Source organism: Mugil cephalus, chromosome 9, assembly GCF_022458985.1.
Source record: "Mugil cephalus isolate CIBA_MC_2020 chromosome 9, CIBA_Mcephalus_1.1, whole genome shotgun sequence".
NCBI lineage: Eukaryota > Metazoa > Chordata > Actinopteri > Mugiliformes > Mugilidae > Mugil > Mugil cephalus.
The window spans coordinates 24,993,382-25,018,384 of record NC_061778.1 but is presented as its reverse complement, the minus strand read 5'-3'; the positions used below and the strand labels follow the sequence as shown (position 1 = coordinate 25,018,384).

At 39.8% G+C, this 25,003-nt stretch overlaps 1 protein-coding gene across 1 annotated transcript in view; it reads left to right on the top strand.

Annotated features, from left to right (window-relative positions):
- Positions 1-21,938, top strand: part of si (sucrase-isomaltase (alpha-glucosidase)) — a 60,752-nt gene extending 38,814 nt beyond the window's left edge. The window contains exons 32-48 of the mRNA XM_047594395.1: positions 462-590; positions 758-874; positions 983-1,045; positions 1,207-1,320; positions 1,434-1,524; positions 1,639-1,777; positions 2,543-2,676; positions 2,806-2,840; positions 3,451-3,567; positions 10,187-10,335; positions 10,933-11,017; positions 11,170-11,226; positions 11,967-12,091; positions 12,492-12,580; positions 14,217-14,266; positions 18,458-18,625; positions 21,596-21,938. Of these exons, the coding sequence (XP_047450351.1) occupies positions 462-590; positions 758-874; positions 983-1,045; positions 1,207-1,320; positions 1,434-1,524; positions 1,639-1,777; positions 2,543-2,676; positions 2,806-2,840; positions 3,451-3,567; positions 10,187-10,335; positions 10,933-11,017; positions 11,170-11,226; positions 11,967-12,091; positions 12,492-12,580; positions 14,217-14,266; positions 18,458-18,625; positions 21,596-21,673 (1,740 nt within the window). The 3' untranslated portion in view covers positions 21,674-21,938. The remainder of the gene's footprint in view (positions 1-461; positions 591-757; positions 875-982; positions 1,046-1,206; positions 1,321-1,433; positions 1,525-1,638; positions 1,778-2,542; positions 2,677-2,805; positions 2,841-3,450; positions 3,568-10,186; positions 10,336-10,932; positions 11,018-11,169; positions 11,227-11,966; positions 12,092-12,491; positions 12,581-14,216; positions 14,267-18,457; positions 18,626-21,595) is intronic.
- The last annotated feature ends 3,065 nt before the right edge of the window (positions 21,939-25,003 follow it).

Genomic DNA, 25,003 nt, shown 5'->3' with positions numbered 1-25,003 from the left:
GCAGAACAGAACACAAGAATTTCCGTTGATAATCAAGTGATCCCAGGAATATGCTTTCACAAAGGCCCAACCTGTAAGGAGCTGACGCCAGCCAAAAAGACTCCTGCATCATTAACTGGAATGAAAGATAGCAGAAAATGTATCCACTTAAAAAGGCTGCACATTAACTAGTTTCACAGACTAGCTGAACTTTACTTTCTACGTACAGAGCAGGCAACCGAAGCAGATTAAGTGTTCCATATGATGAGGTGAATTTACCCAACGCACAATGCCACTTGAGCAAAATACACTATTTATTTTCTGAAACCAATGACAAGAAAGTTAGATTTAAATAATAACACATTCTATTAAAAACACCTTATTTAATTAAATGTTGCTCTGTAAAGTTCATGGAGCTGAATATGTAGCAAACAGAGTCACTGTACAATTCATTCATTTGTTTTTACTGGCATCTGCTGCAGGATGTGCAGTATGCAGACATTGACTATATGGATCGTCAGCTGGACTTTGTCCTGGACCCAGAGTTTGCAGGACTGCCTGAATTGGTTAACACCATGAGAGGAGAGGGCATGAGATTCATCTTCATTCTGGTAATGTCATTATATTGTATATACTGTCACATGCTTGGACAAACAAATAGCAACTGGTGTAGGTATTAAATTAAAGGTGTCCATATATAAGGATAAATGTTAAATTAGTGAAACACCAGTGACTCTCCACCACTGAATACTGAACAATTATATGCATTTAATTCCAGGATCCGGCCATCTCAGGCAATGAAACACGTTATTACCCTGCTTTTGAAAGAGGTAAAGCAGCGGATGTCTTCATCAAGTGGCCATCAAACTTCAGTGATGACATTGTGTGGGGGAAGGTAAGAAAGAATGGATGGTCATACAAAGCCTAATGAAACTCAAGAATGTACTGGTGAAAAAAGATTAAAAACCATGATTCTTAGCCTTTTTAACTTTTTTTTCTTCAGGTCTGGCCCGATTATCCCAATGTCACAGTTGATACATCTCTGGACTGGGACACCCAAGTAGAGGTACAATATTTTGCATAATCATCCCAAGACACACAGCACTTTCTATCTTGCAACATGTTGAAAAATATGCCTGAACATTACATCTGTAGACACAAATCAATGCTGAAGTCTATTCACTTTCAGCAGTCAATTTCCTGATCACTTGACTGTCCCAATTTCAGCTCTACAGGGCGTACACAGCATTCCCCGACTTCTTCCGCACTTCAACAGCCAAATGGTGGCAGCAGGAAATCAAGGATTTCTATGACAACACCAAGTTTGATGGCATTTGGATTGTAAGCCCTGAAAGAGAACATTTGAACAAAATAATTTTAATAGCATTTTTAAATCATCGAAGTGATTTTCAACTTTTCTTTCAACTTCCATTACCTACTGTCTTCATCTGAAGGACATGAATGAGCCTGCCAGTTTTGTCCATGGTACAGTTGGAGGGAAGTGTCTTGGAAATCCACTTCTGGAGAACCCTCCATATATGCCACGTAAGAAACACACAATTCTATTTGTTTTTCTAGTGTTGTGATTAGGTCATTATGCTGTAACATAATCATGGAAAGGCGAGTCAAATGACGATGTGTGTTTGTGAACCCCCAAAGCCCTGGAGTCCAAACATCTTGGATTAAACCATAAGACTCTGTGCATGAACAGCGAGCAGATACTCAGTGATGGAAAGAAAGTCAGACACTACGATGTTCACAACCTCTACGGCTGGTCCCACACCAAGCCCACCTATGAGTAAGTTTATATGTGTGTGTTTGCCTTTCTGTGCATTTACAGCCCAGTTTTGTTGCATGCCAACCCATGCATTTGTTGTTGCATTACTAAGCATTAAAGCACAGTAAATACACTCACTTACAAGTTCATTAGGTACACTAGGAAAAACAAAAGTATACGTAAGAGTTTGGGTTGTGACAATCCTGAAGTCAGATTTATGCTGGAATAGCATAAGAAAGGTGATAAGATATAGAGCAGAACTGTTATACTGAATATATTTGTGTACACAAGTATACCTAATGAACTGGCAAGTGAGTGTAAATGCCCTGCAAGAGGGCAGGTATTTTTTTTCATTTAAAGGTATTTATCTGAGAGTTTATCAGTGAACTATGTCTGAAAGGAGACAAAAAGACATCCATAATCCGAACACATTCCGGTCACACACCGTATAAGTGCAGAAACCCGAAAGTTCTAATTGTGGAGGCATTTAAAGGAAAACTCTGCCACAGAAGATAGATTTCTGATATCTTCCAGATACAATCTCAATTCTGATAATAATTGTCCATATGAAAGTACACTGGTCCTTGTGGTAAAATTGTCTTCTCACCACAGGGTGGCCAGAATGCAGCTTTAGCTACAGAAAAATGCACAATTAATGTCTGTTTTTGTTTTATAATGAAAGTACTTTCAAAGGAGACATATGTACACTTATGTGAATTACTATGCTTCGTGTGTTTGTAATATTCCATGTTTGATCTAAATCCTGAGTCTCTCTTCTCTGTACAGTGCCCTGCTAAATGTGACAGGTAAAAGAGGCATTGTGGTGACCAGGTCCACTTACCCCTCCAGTGGAAAATGGGCTGGACATTGGTTGGGAGACAACAATGCCAGCTGGGATCAGCTATATAAATCCATCATAGGTACATATACAATTGTTGATGGCAGTCTGTAGTAATCTGAGAATATTATGATATTTTATACATAAAGAAGAGAAATATCATAAAAATAATAATCCATCTTTGACTTCCTATATTTCTCTTTTTCTGCAGGTATGATGGAGTTCAGTCTGTTTGGCATTCCTTACGTAAGTATCATCATCTGATCCTGGTTTTGACAACACATAATCTTATTTGTGTGACCTTGTCCTCTCTAAATAGATTACAGCAGCTTGAGAGATGTGGTTTTGTTTACTTGACCATCTGATCAAAGGACATCTAGATACACAATGTGAAACATGTCATGACAAACCCCAACCCAACCCAGAGGCCTTGTGCTGGTCCATCGTGATTGATAAGAGTTTCTTATAAACTGAGTAGTTCTTAATCAAAGTAACATTTTTACATTTCTGTCCTGGCTCTTGTTTGCCCCCTTTATCTTTGTGTTTATTTCCATCTCTTCTTTTCACATACTGTCCTTTTGTCATTTCTCCTAATAATAATTATTATCCGACACCTTATTGATCCTTACATGGAAAATCATTTGCACAACCTCCCAACCCAGCTGCAGGGTCATAATGCACAAGGGCAGGTCAGAAACACGATACTTGTAATGAAAGTGGCTAGAACCCTGTCCCTGTGCTTGAAATGCAGTCTTAGTAGTTGCACCCGCTCGACTTTTCTCCTCTCTGTCCGTCTTTGTCCTGGTCGTCACGCAGACACATGTACTCAACTTCTCTGTCTTTCACATTCTTTCAGACCGGGGCAGACATATGTGGATTCTTCAATGCAGCTGAGTATGAGATGTGTCTTCGTTGGATGCAGCTGGGGGCTTTCTATCCCTACTCACGCAACCACAATGGCTTGGGTAACCGGGTGAGTCAAAAAAACAAACAATAAAACACATGTACTGGTCAATGATCTATTATGTCTGTTTCCCATTCCTTAGTTTTGGTTGGTTGGTTCATGCATTGAGCCAACTTGCTTTTGTGCACAAAAGCCAACTTGGCTTAACCTTTATGTTGGATTTTGTGGAATCTAGCAGCGAGTTGCAACCATACTCAGTATAAAGACGCATGGTGGAACTGCTCCTCTAAAGTAAAGCCCAAGCAAGTAGAGCTCCCCCTGGTGTCTGGCTGCAGTACAGGTCATAAGCCCCACCCCCTGCATGTTCATGGATGGGACTTGGGCCAAACTAAATCACTAAAATAAATGTCAAATAATTTTTTTTCAAGGATGGTTTCTGTCATTTTAGATGAAGTTTCTACAGGAGTACATGTCATGTAGGGTGGAGATCAGTAAATAACAACTTAGCATGTGTGCCCAAGTCATGACGCATAACGAACATATACACATGAAACAGCGCAGACCCATTGGAGTTGGCCACTGTCAAAAAACATTCTTCTGCACCCCAAATGATGTCACTAACGTCTCAAACGATGTCACTAACGTCCCAAACAATGTCACAAAACTGAGATTGGATCTGTAGAGCAGGTTGGAGATGGATGTTAATGCAAGTTGTAGACACACGTCCCTCAAGCTGGTCAATTGTCATCAGATTGGCCACGATGCATGGAGGTCCTTAGCCACCCCCCCCCCCCCCCCCCCACACACACACACACACACACCCAGGATTTTGACATAACCACGACAATTTTACCATTCCTCACAAAACTATTGTCATATACAATTACAGTATAAAATGATGCCTTTTAAGCTGCAGCGCTTTTTACTTTTCTCAGAGAAATGTCATCTTACTCTCTAGCTGTGTGATAAAATAATGTCACTCCCACAAGTCCAGCAACAATTCCTTTTTTAGAATAGCTAAAATTCCCACATGTACAAAAATGACTTCAGGTGATAGAAATTGCAAAAAGATAAAAAAAAACAAAAAAAACACAGACAATTTCATTATTTGTCAGAAATAGTTTGTCTTTTACTTTTACTCACTAGTAACAGAGATAACAAATCTACTGAGTGCCCTTCAGTGGAATAAAATACTTAGTGTGTAGACAGCATAGACCAAATCATAGTTGCATTTGGGAATCATGTCCCTAGAATCACATACAATTTTTAAAAATCGTGTTTTTAAAAACAGATTTTACTTATAGTAAAATAGTCCTGTAAATCCTGGTAAGTCCATAAACACCATGGTACAGTATATTCACAAAAGCCTAGCAACTCCTAAGACATACTGCTCATTTAGACTGAAACTTCCTCCGCTTTAACCCAAGACATGAATCCTGTCATTTTCCCGGCCTTAAATGACACCAAGCCCTGGGCCTCGCTTACTCTACCTTACTCTACCTCTTGACCTACCAGGTCCTTTTGTACGCAAAAATTGCAAACTCCATTCCTTACCATGTCCTTTATCATCTCTCTTCTAATCTGTGTCTGACATATACACAAACACACAGAACGACAGACTTGTTTGACGCTGTAGTGTCGGTGGCATTCATTCTAGCGGTGACCTTTCAGAGCGTTGGAACACATCTGAGAAATCCAATAACGCCCGTCCGGAGATCGATCCCACCGGGCGAAATTTCTCTACACTGGAGTCTGCAATACTAGACAGGACACATTAGTGTGTGCGCGGGTATGTGGCTGTGTGTTTGTGTGCATGTGTTTGCGTGTGCGTCCGTGCTGGTGCTTTTTAACGACATGGAGTGGAGGGATATAATTGAATTCTCAAGGTGATCTGGGCACCAATGCACAGCATCTAACCTCTACTCCACAGACCCATGCACCCCACGATTCCAATCATTTAATAATGGCTTGCAAATGGGTGTTTAAACATGGGTATAACTGACAGGGAAAAAAGCACACGCACAGCAGGAGAGGAGGAGAGGCACAAAATAACAGATTGAGAGGTAGAGACAAAGAGCAAGAGGGACATAGTGAGAATTGATGAAAGAACAGTATGGGTGTTTATACCAAATGGAAGCAAAAGAAAAGATGACTAAGAGGAAAACACTGACAAACAAACACAGATAACGGAATAGGTAGGCTGAGGGATGTGCATGGGCTATGAGACAGAGAGAAGAAAGAAAAAAAATATAGGGGGCCAAAATTGGTTGGGAATAAAACAAGATGGCAATTTTGCAAGTTAAATAGTTGTGACACAAAGCAGTGATAAGGATATGAGAGGGGGAACAAGGCTGAATAAAGAATGTACCCACAGCCACAGGATTTGTGACAGAAGAGTGCTTCGCGAGAGGAGAACTGGTCAACTGTTATAGGATGCCTCTGTTTAAACCAACCAACACATTGGTCTAATAAAGTTGTTCAAGTGTTCCTGGAGCTTTGCCCACTTCATACCTCTTACCCTCCTCCCTGCACCTTCAAAGAAGGTGAAGTTGTGCCAGAAATCCCACTGAGAGCAGAACAACATACACAAACCGGGACTGTGAGTTGGGAGAAAAGACAATCAAGGTGAGCTAGATGTGCAGTCTGCCTCATAAATTCCCACGTCATCAGACAGTGAACAACTGTCACCTACAGGCTGCTTAACAAAGCATTTGACGAAAAACTATTAACGCCACAAACCAAAGCAGGGAGCACACAAGGTCAGACACAGCGGAGAGAGAAAGAGAAAGGAGAGTTTTTGCAGAGTCATTCTTGGAACGCCGTCACACCGAGTGTCTCTTTGCCCTCAGACAACTTCCATTGTTGACCTCGAGATAATTTCACTGCACCAGCAACATACTGCAGTTTCCACAGTCCTATCAGAGCAAAATTAATTAAACCAGATATTTTCTCCACTAAGTCTCCTTTCAGCAGTGAAGTCACACTGGAGTCATGGACTGTATATTGTTATTCACCCAAAGAGACATATTATTGTTCATCTCTTTTTCTCATGTGAAACTCAAAAAATTTATTAGATGGGGTGAGGCAGTAGAGGAGTGATTTTTTTTTTTTTTTTGAAGCGGTGCGTGTATGTGCGCATGTATCTGTCTGCAGTGTGTGTCACAAGGCCTTTTGCCATTATAAATGTGGCCATAAATTATGTGAATGCATGGGATGGGTTCTCTGTCTGCTTTTCACCCTCCACGCATCTCTCCATCAATACCCCCTTGGGTTTTCCGCAGATAAAACGTCTGCCTTGAGGGCCTAACAGACAGTGGTATAACTGTCAAGTCACACAAGATTGGTGTGAATGAACGTTGAAAAGTACATCCCAAGTTTTTGAGATTATGCTGTTGACAATTCTACCTCTTGTGTGCAAGTCATGTACCGCTAATTTCTCAGCTTTAAAAACTCATCATCTGATTCAGACCTCCGTAAACAAAATCGTTCAAATTATTTTGTCGACTGACTACCAAGAACTTGCTTCTCTTATTTCAAAAATTCATTAGTCGCCAGCAAGTCTACAACATTCAGGTCATTTCTTTTAAGACATGTTTGATACATGACCACTAAACAAAGAACGTTTTTCAGAATAGCTGCACCATATGTAGTCATGAGCGGTTGGTCCAGTTCTCTAGGACAAGGTAATTCCTATTTCTTTAATTTGCCACGACCTTATGTGAAGGAACAGCTATGGATCTAAAATTAAAATCAGTAACAGTAGTATTGTAACCTCTACATTGTATGTTGCCCTAGGGATATTTATCATAATCTTTCCTTAATGGACTCACTACACTGTCATTAATTCATCAGTGAATACTAGATGTACAGGATAATTCAACACTGCACTTTGGGTTTCTTCCCACGTCCATTTCTGCTTGGAACAAAAGAGACTCGTGGACAAAAAATACAAAAACACATGTCTGATAATGACTACACTCAGTTTGGGTCTGAAATACAACACCCACCACTTTATCTAGACTGACATAGTAACTTATCCGTACCTGTCAATCTGTTTAATCAACATAAGCTCATACATGTGTTCAGATTCATGTTGACACTTCCTATCTCTCACACATACTTTCACAAGTTAGTGTGATAATTGCTTCCCAGTGAACACATCTGATTGCATGGCATGAAAGGTGCAAAAGGAGGTTTAGATGAAGGGGGGGGTGGGGGGGTGGGGGGCAGGTGGAACTCCTGGGTTTCCAGATAATTACAATCTTGTAAATTTTCTTGGAAAATTAAATGATAATCTGGTAAACTCCTTGGGTCATAAGATAATGAAAATGTTCCTTGTTCAATCATGTGCTGTTTGGTCTGTAGTTAGTAGCCACTGTGCTACAGTTAATAATTATGATCAAATATGACAATGTTAAACTGCTGCTGGGAAGAAAATTTCAGTCGGTGATTATTTTTATGATTATATGCTGTAATTTTAAAATGTCTTTGTAAGAAGACGGGAAGACAGGAGGCACAGGCTCATACATAGAACACAGGAAGGTAGCCCAAACACAAGCGTGCCAAATACAGTACACACATATATAGCATCATAGGGAGAAGCATATGGTGATGACACGGTTCAGCTGGAAATCTTCATGATCCCGTGTGTCTGTGTGTGTATGTATACTTGACCAGACTGATTATTGTCCTCACTACAGTTCCTGAAAATGAGCACTTTTAGATTGGCCCATATCCTCAAAATCACAGTACACCGTGTCCTCCTTTTCTGTCCTTGTCTCCTAAGGAGATGCTACACTCGTTGCCAATTAAAATTAGGTAAATGTCAGAGCAGTGTCTGACAGCATCATTTATCAGTATGAATCCATGGCGGCCATAAGTATATTTCTGGTTATGCTAGCCAGTGTTGCTGTCAGTCCCTCTTCAAGACATGACTCACGAGATAAATGGAATGATTTGGGGAATATCACAAAAAAAAAAAAAAACGCCCCACTTACAATAGAAAAACAGAAACATAGGAACTTTATCATCAAGTGCTGATTGGACTGCAGATTGACCTTCCCTTAAACAAAAACACCCAAAAAACTATTGTCCACTAATAGCTTATGGTAACTATGCACAGCAAGTTGGTGAGGCTTTAGATGTCTTTACACATAGAAACATTGTGCATAGGGCTCCAGCAAATAATGTAAAGGATTTGGACAATCATGTTTTTGCAATACACTCCCATTAGTAAATGAAAGATATAAATAATATATTCAGGTAGTGTTTTTTCTGTGACTAACTACATTAGTTTTTGGGTCACAGCTTATTTTAAAAAGGCCCTTTATAACTAGCACATCCATTGTGCAGTTTTTATTCAGTGTGCTAGAGCTCATCCTGGAGAGAAGGTAATACTATCATGCTTTTTATTGGATTTGGGAAAGCTTACACTTCAGATATTGTTATATTTGCCGAACACACGCATTAGTGCTTACCCTAAGAGCCTTTTATTTTGTGACATTAGTGAAACATATGGAAAATGGAAGCCTGTAAGAAGTGAAACAGAAGTCAAATGGAAGAAAATACTGATGAATTAGATTGAGCATTGTATCTTATACCAGTGATTTTAGGACTGGCTCTACATTACACTGCAAGAACAGTGGTGTTTCTTCTCTGTCTTCTGTGTGGATCATCATTGGACAATGTTGATTTTTTTTTAAACATGCAGTTTACTCCGAGCCTTTTAGCATGATGTACTGCACATGAGCACATCAGAATCATAATTACTTTATAGATCCCAGGAGGAAATTACTTTTCGTTGACTGAGTTTACACTGACTGGGCATCGTGTGTCAACCATGACTGTGAAGCTTTAAAAGCAAAACTGGACCATGGAAATGAGAAAGTCATTCAGTGCACATCAGATGCTCAAAATGCTTCCAGTTACCAGGCACCGACCGATCGAGAAATCTTAAATCCTAATTTCCTCTGGATGGTAGGGCTCAGCTCAAATCTACTTTTTTTTTTTTTTTTTTGGTTTTCCATTTGTGATAGTGCTGTGATAGTCAAGTTCAAAGCAATCTGAGCAGATACTAAAAGGGGATGGGAGAACATTGCAGGCCACTGACTGGCCATGAGACTTACCACTAAGACAGTTACACCAAACCCACCGGTTCACTAAGCCACCTACAACAAAGACCACAATTTCCTTTTATTCACTTGTCCCAGATTAAAATAGTGTCACTCCACAAAACCACGTCATGGACAACTGAAAGGATTTTTCCTAAACTGGAAGGGTATGATCTGTACTGGAAAATCAAACAGGGACAAACATCCAGCACTAAAAGTGAGTGAAATTGAGTCAAATCGTACCATGCAGTAGAAACAAAGCTGTAGATGTATTTACTTCACGTGCCTCAACACTTCTCCCGGCAACTTTCCAACTCGAGTTACAAGCAGGAGTTACAGTTGGCCGTATGAATTTTAAATCACCATAAATACAAAATACCTCAGTCCAAAATGATAAGCACTAATGAGCCTGACATCTACCATCAGAAACAATGGTGCAACAAGATCATGACCAAAAAGCCAAAACATATTTTTAGACATTTTTGTCATAATAAGTACAGTAATCAATTAACACTTTTTATTAGAACTGATTGTTGTTCATAAAGATCATTTTGAATTCCTTTTTTTTCCCCTGTTAGCGACAAGATCCTGTTGCTTGGGACGCTACTTTCAGCAATGCTTCCCGGGACGTCCTGAACATCCGCTACAGCCTCCTGCCCTACCTCTACACGCTGATGTTTGAGGCACATACTAAAGGAAGCACTGTAGTCAGACCCGTCCTTCACGAGTAAGCACAAACACTCTGTCATTACAATTTAGTCAGCTTATCTTGATGACTGGCACTGTAACTTTTTATCTAGAGCTTTGATCACGTTTCCAACTAAACATCATTTGTCAGCTAAGTTAAATGAGAGATACAGCACCTTTGCTTACACAACCATAAGTTTTGCCGTGAGCTACTGTATGCTGTGTTGATAAATCTGCTCATTAGTAAAACTTGACAGGGTAAAAATCTCAGTGCCGTCTTCCCTGCCACAACAGCTGTTATTCAAAAAGCCCTTGAGCAAGGCACTTCACAGTATATCCAGTGAGACTCTGTAGATGCTAACTGTACATGCACTTGACAGCTGCCAGATCCAAATGTGTGAGATTGTATGGGGGGGAGAAAAGACATTCATTTATTCATTTTAAGAGATTCTTCTAAAGTCACAGATGGTATTTAAGGAGCTGGCAGGGTGACTCTTTGCGGGGTTTATTTGGCTTCCATCTTCAGAACATTGAAATCTGAATGAGTGCTTGAACAGTCGCCTGGGTTGAGGATGCATGAGATAGCATCAGTAACCTTTTTTTTCCCAGTCAGGCTTAATGACTTCCTTCCCCACAGGTTTGTGAATGACAAGAAAACATGGGACGTCTACAAACAATTCCTCTGGGGACCTGCCCTACTTATCAGCCCTGCTCTGGATGCGGTATGTGCACATTTATAAACACGGCATTTTGTTTCGCTGTTTATTTTTATCTGGTAATAAAAATATCACAGAATGACTTCTTTTTTTTTTTGTCTTATTTCTGAACTTTTTGGTTGAACTTATTCTTTTTAACTGATTCTTCTGACTGACAGGGAGCCAGGGAAGTGAATGGCTACATTCCTAATGCACGCTGGTACGACTACCACACGGTGAGAAAACAATAACATAGAATGTCTTGTCTAATGCATTGAAGTGATACTACAATAGAAATGCACATACATATTCAAGGACAACCCTGGTGCAACAGTAGAGGAGCTAGAATAATTACTATATCTGTCATTGAAAGAGGTAACCACTTCTGAGAGACTGATAATTCACCCACAACATTTGCCTCACAAATTAAAGCCCTGCATGATTATGTCTTAAACTTTATTTTAGAAATATAAATGTGTACTTATATGTATCTAAGAAAACCAAGAATACTGTGCCACACTAAAAGAAAAACCTAAAGTAGAGTATCAACAAGAGAACATCATTAAGCTGGTGAAACTCAACAAATGGACCTTAATAACAAAAGTAAACATGCTCTGTCTCTATCTAGTCAGGAGACTCTGTATTCGTTTGACAGCATCATAAACCAAAGAAAAGGTGAAACAGCATTTAAAATTGGGGCATGTGGTGACAGAGAGGAGTGGTTACCTTCATTTAACTTGTCCTCTCAGCATAAATGTTAGAGAGACGCCTAAGGATAGAGTGAAAAACACTGGAAGAAAGAAGTTTGCGCCTGCATTTTTTATAGGTGTCACCTATTTTATGGAGCGCTTTGTAGTTTACCTGCACAGAAATGGCAAATTCTTACAAAGACCTTGTAGAATAAAATGAATCAAAGTTAATTACCTTTAGTACTACAAGTGCTTTAATAGCGTATAATTATTGCTGCTTTCATCAGGCCAAAGCTCTTGGAGTGCGAGGCCAAATGTTAAATATGCCAACACCCCTGGACCACATTAACCTGCATATCAGAGGAGGATATATCTTACCCTGGCAGAAACCAGAGAACACGACAGTTTACAGGTAAGTGAGTGGTCAACACACACAGCTTCAAGTTATTTGGTGTGTAGTGTCAAGTGTGTTTTCTCTCTATGTGCATCAGTGCCCGCCAAAGAGCTAAGGTTCTGGAGGGTTGAAAGGTAGACATTTTTCTTTCCAGACAGGGTCATATTCACAGCATATAGCTCCCGGATTCGAACAACCACAACGCTTGTCCGACCAATGAGATAGTCAGTGTTAGGAAAGTGGTGATCAGAATTAGGACGAGACAGACAGGCAAGGACATGACGACTGTTCCAGCAGCAGTGAGATCAGGTGGATCCCCCCCAGCAAGAATGTTAATGTATTCGCTCTCAGCAGCAGGTATAAATAGACACTGTCCTTCAGCGAACTGATGCAACCCTCTCTGTCCCTTTTGTTTCAGTCGGAAGAATCCTTTAGGACTGATCGTTGCCCTGAGTGACAGTGGAACTGCTGAAGGATCATTGTTCTGGGATGATGGAGAGGGAATAGGTAAGTCAGAGGTCACTCTTGAACACCTACATCACACAGACCAGCACAAAGAATTTTGTTTAGATAGTATAAGTTTCTGGTTCAATTAATAGATAGACGTACAATGAAAACACACAGTACTTTCATGATCCCCAGAGTTGGAACCTAATGAGTGCAGATTTTCTGGGTTTACCTCATGTCCCTTTGTCATGTCCCTTTGTGCTCTTTCTGCAACTACTGGCTGGATTTCTGTCTAAATGAGTACAAACCCTAGAGTCCCACTGTCATAAATGCATAACAACACAAAACCGAAACATGTCGCATGCTTTAGTTTAGGATCAAGTGCCTTCCCATGAGCCTCATCTGTGATTTTTCTTCAGTGTTTATTAGCCATCAGGCTAATTGGCTGCAGGCTCAGTTTCCACTGGCTGACACATTTTTTACCAAGTTAGAATGTAACCTAGAAAGACTGACGTGCACATACCAAACATTGTATTTACATGACATCTGTTCATTTTCTCACTTTTTCACCGGCCTGATCGACAGAGTTGAGGGTGCACTTTAAAACTGTAAAATTACACTGTGCAAACTGATCAATAGATCATCAACTGACGTTGGCGCGTGAGCTTTTATGGAGGACCAAGGATGACACCAATCAAATAGAAAAAATAAAACAGCAACAATGAAGTTGCACATGTGTTTGCAACTCGCTAGTATGTCCGTGCAAAGAAATGTGCATGAGTCCAGTCTGTAAGTTCCGCAAGGAGCAAATCGTTTCAGTTGGACAAGTCACCAAGTATCAGCTTGAAGCGTCACACAGTTAAACTAAAGTAGAGTCTTTCCCCAATTCCTCACTCGTTCTTAGACACAGGAATCAGTCTCTGAAGTGCCTCCGTGAGGAGATACACTCCTCTGTGAAAGGCATGTTTGTGTTAGGACAAAGCAGAGAGAGAGGAAGATAGGGAGAGCGATTGAAGAATACAGAGAAGGGGAGTGACAGAAACTATTACAGTAATTCCCCATGTCGCTGCCTGGAGATATGCTCTTCATCAGTTCTCTTTTATCTCTGTCCCATCTTCTGCGTCTCGCTGACGGTCTGCCATGTAGACTCCCAGTGTCTTTCTTGTTTGCTTTGCCTCTCGGTCCAGCACCTGCTTAGCCGCGTTATCATTTTTTTTGACTTGCGCATGTTTTAGTCTCCCTTCAGAGGGTTAGCTATTCGCTCTGCTGTCAGTCAGGCCGGCTCATCTGTGTGCTCCTCACTCATTCGTCAGTTATTCAAGCATTCATCCTTTAGGCAAGCAGTTCTGTGTTCACTCATTCATGCAGCTGGTTATCATCCATCCCTTTATATCTAGTTATTCTACCCTCATTCTATTGTTTGCTCATTTAATCGAACATGTGTCAAAATGTGGATGGACCTAGTAATGAGCCAACACTTTGTTTCACGACGTCTCCACTGTTAAACCTAATAAGGTGATTATTTATCCACTCATTCAGTCAACTGAATATTAACTTGGTTCTTGTGAATTCTTCTTTATCTTAATTTCTTCATTTTCTCACTATCTCTATATCTGCAAGTCATCCATTCTCACCTGTTCCGTGTGCCTCCATGTCTCTGCTCTGTGAGTAATTCACAGTCTTTGTCTCTTTTCAGACACGGTGGAGAAAAATCAATATCTTCTGACCACCTTTTCAGCAGCATCGGTGAGTTCAAGGGCCAAACGCATATCGTTTTATTCCTCTTTTTTCTTTATCATTATTATTATATTATTAAGACCGGCAAATACGCCCATGCTTTACCATCGAACAGAGTCGTGGGAAGCAGATGTCAAAGGCTAACAGTTGGAAGCCATTAGCAAAGAATCATTGTCTAATTCAAGTCCAGTGATTTGAATATGAGCTTTTGACAGTTTTGGCTCAAAGAAAGTTTTCAGTTTGACACGCTCAGTTTGAAAGTGACACACCAGTGTTTAAGCGGGTGAATCATTTGCTATTATCCCTGCTACAATGATCTTAAAGCAGATTACTTTTCACAAAGCACCATATACAAAATATTTAACAATAACCATTTCAGTCCCTCAATAGTGGAGAGGATTTATGACCACAGATGGCACAAGCTTTTTTTTATAGGTGTGCTTCAATTTTATTGTCTTGCTCCTCTCATCGCTTTTAATGTACCGTTTAGCAGTGTGTCAGAGTGACAAAAATATAAAGTGATTTTATATATTTAAAAAGGGAGAACACTATATATCACTTAGGACATTATCAAGTCAGTTTGCAGAGTTAAAAGATGCAGCGAGTGGAACAGATTGTTCTGATCAGGTGTAAGGCTTCTGTTGTCCACACAGCTGTTATTGTGGCTGGAAACTAACATGCTCACTCAGAGGTGACGAGAGTGGAACCGTGGCCACGTTAATGCAGATGAGAGTGTGTCTATGGTACTTGTTTTAGCACTAAAATTGCACTCGCTCTTCTGTCTGCTCAGACAACCTCTTATCGCAAACACCAGCACAAAGAGTCATTTTAGGACTTTCGGCTGGCAAAAAGCACAAAAAAACGATTCCAAAATGACAAAAACAAACCTTTCATGTGCTGTGTCGTGCAAAAGTTTTCGGCACTAAAAGTAAAGTGAGAATGCTTTCAAAAATAAAGCGATAAATAGCTTCCATTTATCAATACATTTCATACAAACTGCAACAAACAGGGAAATAGGGTAATTGGCTGGCAGTTTGCTACAAGCAGATGTCCCACAGTTCTTCTGTGGATTTGGGCTTCTGTTTCTCTGTGTAATCCCAGACTGGCTCTTATGTTTTTGACATCAGAGGTCTACGGTGACCACCATGCATCTGTTGCAGAACTCTAGAGGATACTTCTAACAGTGATTACAGATTTCTGTGGTTGATTTTTCTGTGGTTGTTGAAGTTAAGGTGAACATGCAACCACACATATCAGTGTATTACAGGGAGTCGCTACCTAGCAATAGACTCTTAAAACTTTGGTTTCAATTCAGTTCAGTTCAATTTGATTTTATATAGCATTTATCAGTGCAAATTGTCTCAAGACACTTTGCAAAGCACACGGGTCTGAAACCTGGCCTGAAACCCCCAGAGCAGGCATGAAGGCAACAGAACACAGCAGTTAACGTGCTATACAGAGGTAGCACACGATTGCATGAGTAGTAATATAGAATAGAATAGAATAGAATAGAATAGAATAGAATAGAATAGAATAGAAAACCTTTATTTGTCCCTCAGTGGGGAAATTGCAGTTTACAACAGTATACATAGTGTAGAAAAGTAACAACAATAAAGTGTGAACTGTGTAAAAGATAAATGATGAGGTTAAAAAAGTAGAATAAAATAGAACAGAATAGAGTAGAATAGAATACTTATACTTACTTTGTCTCCATAGCTTCGTTATACATAAAAGTAAACACTCATAAAAAAAAATTATAAAAAACAAAAAAAATATTGGCATATATACAAACAGTAGTGAATTGTAACAGAAAGTAATTGGATTGTGACACAAGGTATTGCATGACAACCCGAAAGTGTTGCACAACAGATAGCTACTGCAGAATGTTGCTTGTATAATATAGAAGAGATTAGAGGATTGGAGCTTGGTGCCAGAGAAAAAAGTAAGGGGGACATGTGCAACCTAGGCCTATAGCAGCATAACTAAGGGTTGGTTCAGTATAAGCCTATCCTATATAAAAAAATAAATAAAATAAAATAAAATAAAATAAAATAAAATAAAATAAAATAAAATATATGAAAGGAAAGTCTTAAGCCTGACCTTGAATGTTAAGTGGGTGTCTGCCCCCTGAACCCAAACTGGGAGTTAGTTCTACTGAAGACGAGTCTTTGACGAGTATTTGATTGATTTGATTTCACTGATGTCAAAAACACAGAGCAAAGTTTAGAGTCATGGCTTTATCAAAGAACAACCAGAACCAGTGAATTCAGCAAGGCATTGTGGCTGTTGTTTTTTCCTCCTCTTCCTGGTTTAATTCTTGAAAACAGTGACATTACAGCCAAGGTCTGTTTTGTCAACAACAACAATATTTCTGTAAAGTTTCTCAGTGACAAGCCAGGATTTTGAGATTTACACAATCCAGATGCCTGTTAGGACAGAGCTCTGTTTTCGGAGGTCCGAAAAGTCTGGAAAGAGTGAAAGGGAGGCTTTTATGAATCCACCCGACTTAGCATGGACATGGTCTTAGAGCAGATTTACTATCTGTAGATACACCAGAGTGCTTAAAAGGGCTGCCAGATGAAGCCACAAACATTTCATTTCATGCCATATGCCCGTGTGCTTGCATTCGTAAAAGGAGGTGGTCTGAGCCGTAGAGATTAGGGGTATACTTTTAAAACTGCAAAATTGCACTGTGCAAACTGATCAATACAACGTCAGCTGTGTCATTCCGTCGACCTTGGTACCTGCCCTTTTATGTGGAGAAACAACAATGCCAGTCATTAAAAAAAATAGCTACGGCAACAAACTTCAAGTTGCATGTGCGTTTGCACTTCCATCCTAGTGCATGAAGACACACGGAGCTCAAGGAGACTGTGCTGTCTGTGCATAAGCCTTGTGGCTAAGTTCAGGAAGAAGCAAGCGTTTAGCAAGCCGCTGTTTGACTCGGACATGTCACAAACGCTCTAATCACTGGGACTAATGGGACTAACCCAGCCCCATTTGCTTTGTCGCCAGGCAAAGATCCACACACACACACACATTAATGAGCACACGTTTAATCACAAAACATACACACATGCACTCATGCACACGTCTACCGTACTCACATAGAGATACCGTGGCCAAACATCTGTGGCTGTCCTCTGCCTACCATCAGGCTCAATCCAAAGCAATTTCACACGGCGATAAAACGGGCGCAGTGTCTGACAGCCAAAGGGGGAGAGAGGGAGGAACAGAATGTAAGCGTGTGTATTTTGTGTGTGGGGGCTTGTATGTGTTTGCGCTTGTGGGTGTATGTGTGAACAGGCAGATGTGAGAAGATGAGGATAAGTTGGGCAATGAGGCCAGTACTGCCTGGCAGATTAGCAGATCGTATGCCATTTTGGCTATATCTGAACAGTGTGTGTGTGTGTGTGTGTGTGTGTGTGTGCGTGTGTGTGCGTGTTATTTTAGTTCTTTTATGAGTTTTAGTGCTTTATAGTTAGGCCATTTAACCTAAGGAACAATTAACAGTTTAAAAGGGATGTGAGTATATGGCAAAATTGAAAATGAAGGAGCTAAGTGTATGTACAGTATATGTATCTGCCAAAGTGTGTCTTTCTCAGAAGTGCAGCATGATACAAGCATAGATTTAAAACTGTTCAGAATGATCAGAATGCGCAAAACACAAGGAACTGACTAAAAATGACACACATGTGCCACAGATACTGTTGAATCTCATTTAATAAAAAGACCAAGCAGAAAATGAAGGTGAATATATAGTGGAGGGTGGAGCTCGACTACACGACTATTCTAAAATAAATAAACAAGATGAACCTTGTTTTAGTCTATGTCAGCCTCTTTGACATCACCCATACGGTTCCTGAAGACCAGTATTGAAGCTTAGTGTGACAATTTTGCAAGTACCTGATTCTGGCTGGGTCCTGGTTATTTCACAATTGGGCAAAAAGGTAGAGTGTGAGTGGAGCGGAGGTGGTCGTGCAGTCTCTAGGCAGACAGCCTGTAGCATCCCTCCAAGTATGGCATTTTAACATGTAGACCTACGGGGATTAACTTTAAGTGGCCAGTTGAAGAACTGCAGTTTTGTCTCGATGGCTTCATAGAGGTTTCTGCTTATTTATGCTCATCTTAATACAAATGAAGTACATCTTTTTCTAATAACCCTCATCATATCCTTCTCTCCATAACTCTTTTACCTAGAACACTCTGACCAGTAAAGTTGTCCACAACGGTCTGGCTCCTGCTGATCGGTTGATTCTGGGTGTGGTGAAAGTTTGGGGCGCAGGAAATGTTAGGATCACAGAGGCGCAAATAACCGTCGGGCCGACATCACAGCAACTGACTCCGCACTACAACTCTGACTCTCAGGTAAGAAACTTTTTTCCCATTTACCATCCAAATGTAACCACACCGTTAATGAATCCTGTTCAGAACCACAAGTATAAAATCACATGCTCCAGCTAGTGTCATTATACATCCTTTAAAAATAGTTGCATAACTACTTCGGAGTATTTACATTCCTACATACTCTTATGTTTTTACATTGGTATTGGGGCTTTACATTATAATCACATTCACTGCTGACTTAGGAATCCTCTCCTCTATGTGAAATGGTCTTTGGCTGCAGACGTTTTCTGACAAATGATAGTCATTTTTGTGCACATAGTTGCACTAAGAAACCTACTGACAATGCATGATATATCGATATTAATTTACCATTAGACAAAGTACATCATGCTGCAACTTTAAAGTCTTAGGAAAAATGTTTCAGGCTTGTAAATTACAGCTCATTGCCTCCAAGCACAGAGCAAAGTCACATATATACAATTTTCTTATGCCTCAATGCCTTATTCACTGACCTATAGGAGGATTAATAACAGGCTAAAGCATCTGACAGAAAAAAAAGGTAACACTGATGTTAATGCAATAATTTGCGTATACACCGATCAGCCACAACATTAAAACCTCCAACAGGAGAAATAAATAATGTTGACCATCACGCGACCCTCGTGAGGATTAAGCAGTATGGAAGATGAGATGAAATCATGTCACAATCCAGTGTTCTGCTGGGAAACCTTTGGACCTGGACCTATTCATGCAGATATTACTTAGACATGTAGCACCCACCTAGACCAGGCCCCCATAGCAATAGCTGGGTTTACACAGACTAAACAGGCCCACAGGGGTGCAATATTCCTTTCCCCAAACTGATCGAAAGTCATGTAAATGGTGAACCATTTACAGATCACCTCACAAACAGCTGACCTGAAACCTTCAATTGGAATTATTTCAATCAGAATGAGAAAAAAGTTTCCATGTAAACCCAGCTAATGACACTCCTTCATGGCCGCAGCCATCCCCAGCAGGATGCAGCCTGACACAGACACACACACACAAAAACCCTTAAGGAACAATTCAAAAAGAAGAACAGCACAAGGTGTTGACCTGGCCTCCAAACTCACTAAATCTCAAACTGATGCACTGGAACAAGTCCGAACTACAGTCACAACTGATTTGGAGGCACGAGGGAGACTTACACAATATTAGGACGGTGGTCATAATATTATGCTTGATCGTTGTATATTCTGTCGCATCTTACACATAAACTTAGCCACATTTGTGCCTCCTAATAAACATATTAATCACTGTCCTTCACCCAGTTAAGTTCTTCTGCGTTAATATCACAGCTGAGTGAGCTTTTTTTTTCGTTACTTTCACACGTTTCATAAACACGGCCCAGCTGTCAAGTTGATTGAGCATTTCCCTGCCTGTCAGAAAGTGTCACTAAAACAAAAAAACCTCAGGTTCACACCACACCCCCTGCTGCGCCGCCTTTTGTCATCTAATAGGTGTAATCAACTCCGCGTTCCCCCCGACACTGTTGTTTTGTAACGAGCCCAGAGTTGAAGACTCAGGACGGTGATTTTAAATCGGCTTGTGTAGAATCACTGTCATTTCCCATTGCTGTCTCCATCATCTGCTCCACTGGTCGACAGGAAAGGAACGTGATAGACAATCAAGGGGAGCTGTGTATGCAAAGCAGAGTCCTGTGCCTGTGTCCAGAGTGCTATGTAGATGGATTAATATTTAGTGGCTGCTGTGCATATTGTCAGTTCTTTAAAAAGATTACCCACAGCGGTTGTGTATGAATCAACTCTGTAGTCATGTGTGAGGCGAGGGGGTCACGGTAAAGGTTCAGCTAGAGCTGGAAGGGATTCATTATTCTAAACAAGGATAATTGAGCAGCAAGCACATTAAGCACAAAAAGGTTTGAGTTGAAGAGAATGAACATACAGTATTAATAAGACTCCCAGAAAGGTCACATGACGAGGTGCAGAGCTGTATTGCGCAGTGGAAATGATAAAGGTGGAGGATGGGTGAAGGAAAAGGGAATGACGAAGCAAAGTTTAACAGGCTAGCATGTGTTCCTTCTCCTCATTTGGCCTATGATAAAATATTCCTGTCAAGGTTGTGTACTGTACTCAGTGCACTTATCAGGAGCATGGAAATGATAGCTACCGCAGCCCCATAAATAATCATAGGTAGGAAGAAGCCCAGAAGCTTTAGATTTATACTGTTCCCGGGGAAGACAGACAGGGAGAAGCAAGGCGAGAGGGTAAGAATTGCAGATGAAGAAAGTCAGTATGACAGAGGGATTGCAAGTGTGTGTCAGGGATGTGAGGATGGCTGGAGAATAATGAAAGGACAGAAAGACAGTCCACCTTCCATCTTCCGGAAAGACGGAAGACGGACTGTAGTCCGTGTGTGTGCATGGTTGAGCAGGTTGAGATACGAAAAGAGGGGTGAAAGGAAGTAAAGAGAGGAACTAGGGGAAGGGATCGAAGATGACAGTGTGCGCATGGTTTTAAGTGGTTTCTCAGCACGAGACGATTCATTCATCTTCTTAAGTATTGTCTGATAGCGTAACAACTTGAAAGAATCAGAAAGCAGCTGGTGCTGGCTGCATCTTTTAAATATAGTCAGGTGGGAGAGTTATTTCTGCCTGGTACAGAATGGGATGTTATATCAGGCATATAGGTCTGCTCCTAATGCCATCCACAATAGGCTTTTTTCAGTTTTCTTGAGACAGATGCTGTTTGCATCATTTTCAGACACTAAGCACAGAACAAGAGGAACTTACTGTACAATTGTCATTTTTAGACTTCTAAAGGGGGTTATGTAGACAAAGTTTCAAGCATTATGCATCCGTTTTCTATACTCACTCATGCCATGCAGGAATGGGGGTTAAAACTGGTGGGAGAAGAAATGTGAGATTGATCTTTTGAGATATCCAGTCAGTGTTGTAACCGCTCTCCCTCTCATTTCTTCTTTCTATAGGAGCTGATATTAGATGCTACTTCAAAGTCTATTCATGTGGATCAGCCTTTCACCATAACATGGAGGACCAGCGCCTGAGTTCCATTATCATTATTTATGTTTTAGTGGCAAAAATTAATTTATCTGTATGTAATGATCTGCTGATGTAAATTATGAAGTGAAGAAATTTTATTTTTATTTAATTTTATCCTCAGTGATAAACGTACCTCTGGGATCTAAACGGTTTTTAAAGTAAGATGTCTTTAAATTTCAATACTACAATACACAACGTGTTTCAATATTTACCGCAAATAACTTTGGATCATGTGCTGAATTACCAATAAAAATGATGAAACTTCAGAAACAATCGTGAGTGCCTTGTTGTGTTACAAGTGTCATTGAATCTGTAGGGAGGACAGAAACTGCAACATAATTCATATCTATCTCTTTCTCTCTACACACACACATATATATGGGGGGGGGCATATATATATATACATACATACACATATATATATATATACATACATACATATATATATATATATATACATATATATATAGAGAGAGAGAGAGCGAGAGAGAGAGAGAGAGTCTAAATCATCAATACAGTAATAAACAACAATATGAGTTTCTTTGGATTCTACAGCTTCTGGCTGAATGACTCCCCAAACGATTAGTTTATATATGTAAATCACACATAAATCTTTCACTTTTCGCTCAAATGTAACTCAAAAGTCAAAAGCAGCAGTAGGTGACTTCAGTCAGAGCAAATGACTGGCAGAAGGAAACTACCACAGTAAAAATAACTAAAGTGAATTATTATTAATTGCACCTCGGGCTTTTGTTTTGTGCCATTGGCACGCAGCAGTGAGTTACGGCACCTGCTTGTTTCCGTACATGCGGGTGTCGGTGCATATAGCTGTGGGTAGGTGTGCCACAGAACAATTATGGCTCTCACCTGAGGCAAGCTGTCTACCTTTGCTTTGTCTCATCCCATTACTTCCTGATATAATAATACACTCATTCATTATTCAGCCTGCAGTAAACGTAATGACATGAATTTAGCCATGGGCACTTCAGATTGATTTCCACTCTAATCGCCACACTGAGGGAAGGAATGTATACAGGGGTGACTATGGAATGATGGATGTGATTTTCACTGTGTTTTTCTGTTCTTGTGTCCAAAAAGTTTACAATTCATGCTTTATTTAAGTGAAAATCAGTTTTCACTTTGAATACAAAGCACCGACCATGGGTGCCAGCGGGACTAATTGAGCTGGCAATCTGACAAGGCATCTGCCTGGATTCATACTGAAGACACGGGTCGAGGAATTTGAAGAAGAGACAAGACTCTGAAACAACTAGGGATTTAATGTTTTCTTCCACATTCCTATTCAGGGGGTTTCTGCTGTTTGAAAATCTATTTTATTTCTAATCTTTCCAAAGAAAGAAACTTTATAATACAGGGGCCTTGGCACTATCATCAGCTGAATTTATTTTCAGTAATGGGTTGCTGTACATGTCAATAGACCGTTGGTTCTTTTTTTTGTCCCCAAGAAATAACAATTCATGCTTGGAGATGTTTTGTTGCTTTTATAAATGCACAAATCAAATAGCAGGCATTTTAGAATATATAAATATTGTGGTGCACATAACATACATACTTATATGTTATAATACATATAAGTATTATATTTTCAGAAGAAGCAGATGAAGACATACTTGGTTCACACCGAAGTAGATAAAATCTAGTTGTACTTCATATTTACACAAGAATTTTAACTACTGAACCAAATCATAAAAACAAAAGGTATGTGGACAAGGTCACAACCTGATTGGACCACTTTTATATGTATATTTTGCAAGAGAACTCACAGAGCCAGAATTGTGTACTTGGCTAAATGCACTAGTTGGACACATGGTGGTGATAACAACTTATAGGTATCAAGGAGTCTAGAAGATCTGCTGCAAAGATGCAGCTTGGCTAGTTCTGATGTCTGGTCCTGAACAACCAGGTACACTTCAATATTCTGTTCCTTCAAATCAAAGAATGAAGTGCAGTACTTACATCTGTGGTCTGTGCTGCATTAATATTTCAGTCAAACTGCACTGAGGTTTGTTTTGAGGCTTGCTCGTTGCACACCAAGGTTAAGATTGCAGTCTTCAAATGAACCACAGTAGCACAGCAATCACACCAGGGTCCATTTGAATCGATCCAAACCAGCGAATGCAGCTTAGATACTTCCGACGCAGTGCAGTTATCCTTAACTCTTAAGGATAACTGCACGCTATGAAGGATAACTAGTTACTTATTTTAAAAATTTCTTAAGCACTACTGCATTTATAAATGCAATAATATGCATGTCTATAACATGTTTATTGGTTAATAATTATTAATGATCTGTTTATCATTTATAAATGAATTATATGCATTCTTACTGCAATTAATGATTAATTCAGGAAGTTATAAAACATTTAGTGGTTTTTGTGAGTGATGAAGTGAGGACCATCTGTGCCTAGATTTAATCTTCTCAGCAGAAAAAACAGAAATGAAAACGTATTAACTCAGTAACTACTAACACATGTGTAAATACTAAGATGTATAAATGCACATTCAAAAGTTTATTTACACTTTATAAAGGTTTTATGAACCACTGATGACTCTTAAATAACTGGTTTGTAAATATTTCATTTATAAATGATAGAGATCATTATCAGCTTTCTATAGATGTACAGGAGATTAAAGCACGTATACATGTAAAACTGCTTACTCATGTCTATTCACATCCATTAAATTATGAATTAAGTATTCACTAATGCTTCATAGTGACTAATTAAAATGTGACCCAAGGCATTTCTTCAAAAACAAGTATTGCCATAATATTAAAACAATGTTGTTCTTCCTTAGCTCATGAAAGTTTAAAAATTTGGACATGAATTTTTTTTTTTTTTTTTACAATAACTTACCTTCTCAGGCTCCAAAAAGTCAAATACAGTTGAGTCTTACAAGCATTTTGACAGGATTTGAAAATTCTTGTGTGCAGGGTTCAGTTGGGTCTACACAGTGAAGTAACGCGTCCCAGAGCTTTCCACAGAGAAATCTCCCTTATTTTCGATTATTCGTGGATCAATGTGTTGTTCTGTTCCTCTCTGATTTTCTGAAAGAGAACCCTTCTTCCCAGACAACACGCCTTTTAAATGAGTAGCAGCAACAATGCATCTTTGTTAGCAGGACGACTGACAGATACAAGTGTGCTACGGATGAAGGGGGAAACTAAATAAAAAGGATAAAACAACATGAAAGACAGAGGGAAAGCACTCTGACGACTTCAAACACTATCAGGTGTAGCAGGTGCTCCGAGTGCGCACCCACGTGTTCTTCATGTGTCCTTCACTTACCTTTGCATGCTTGTGTTACCTCAGTTA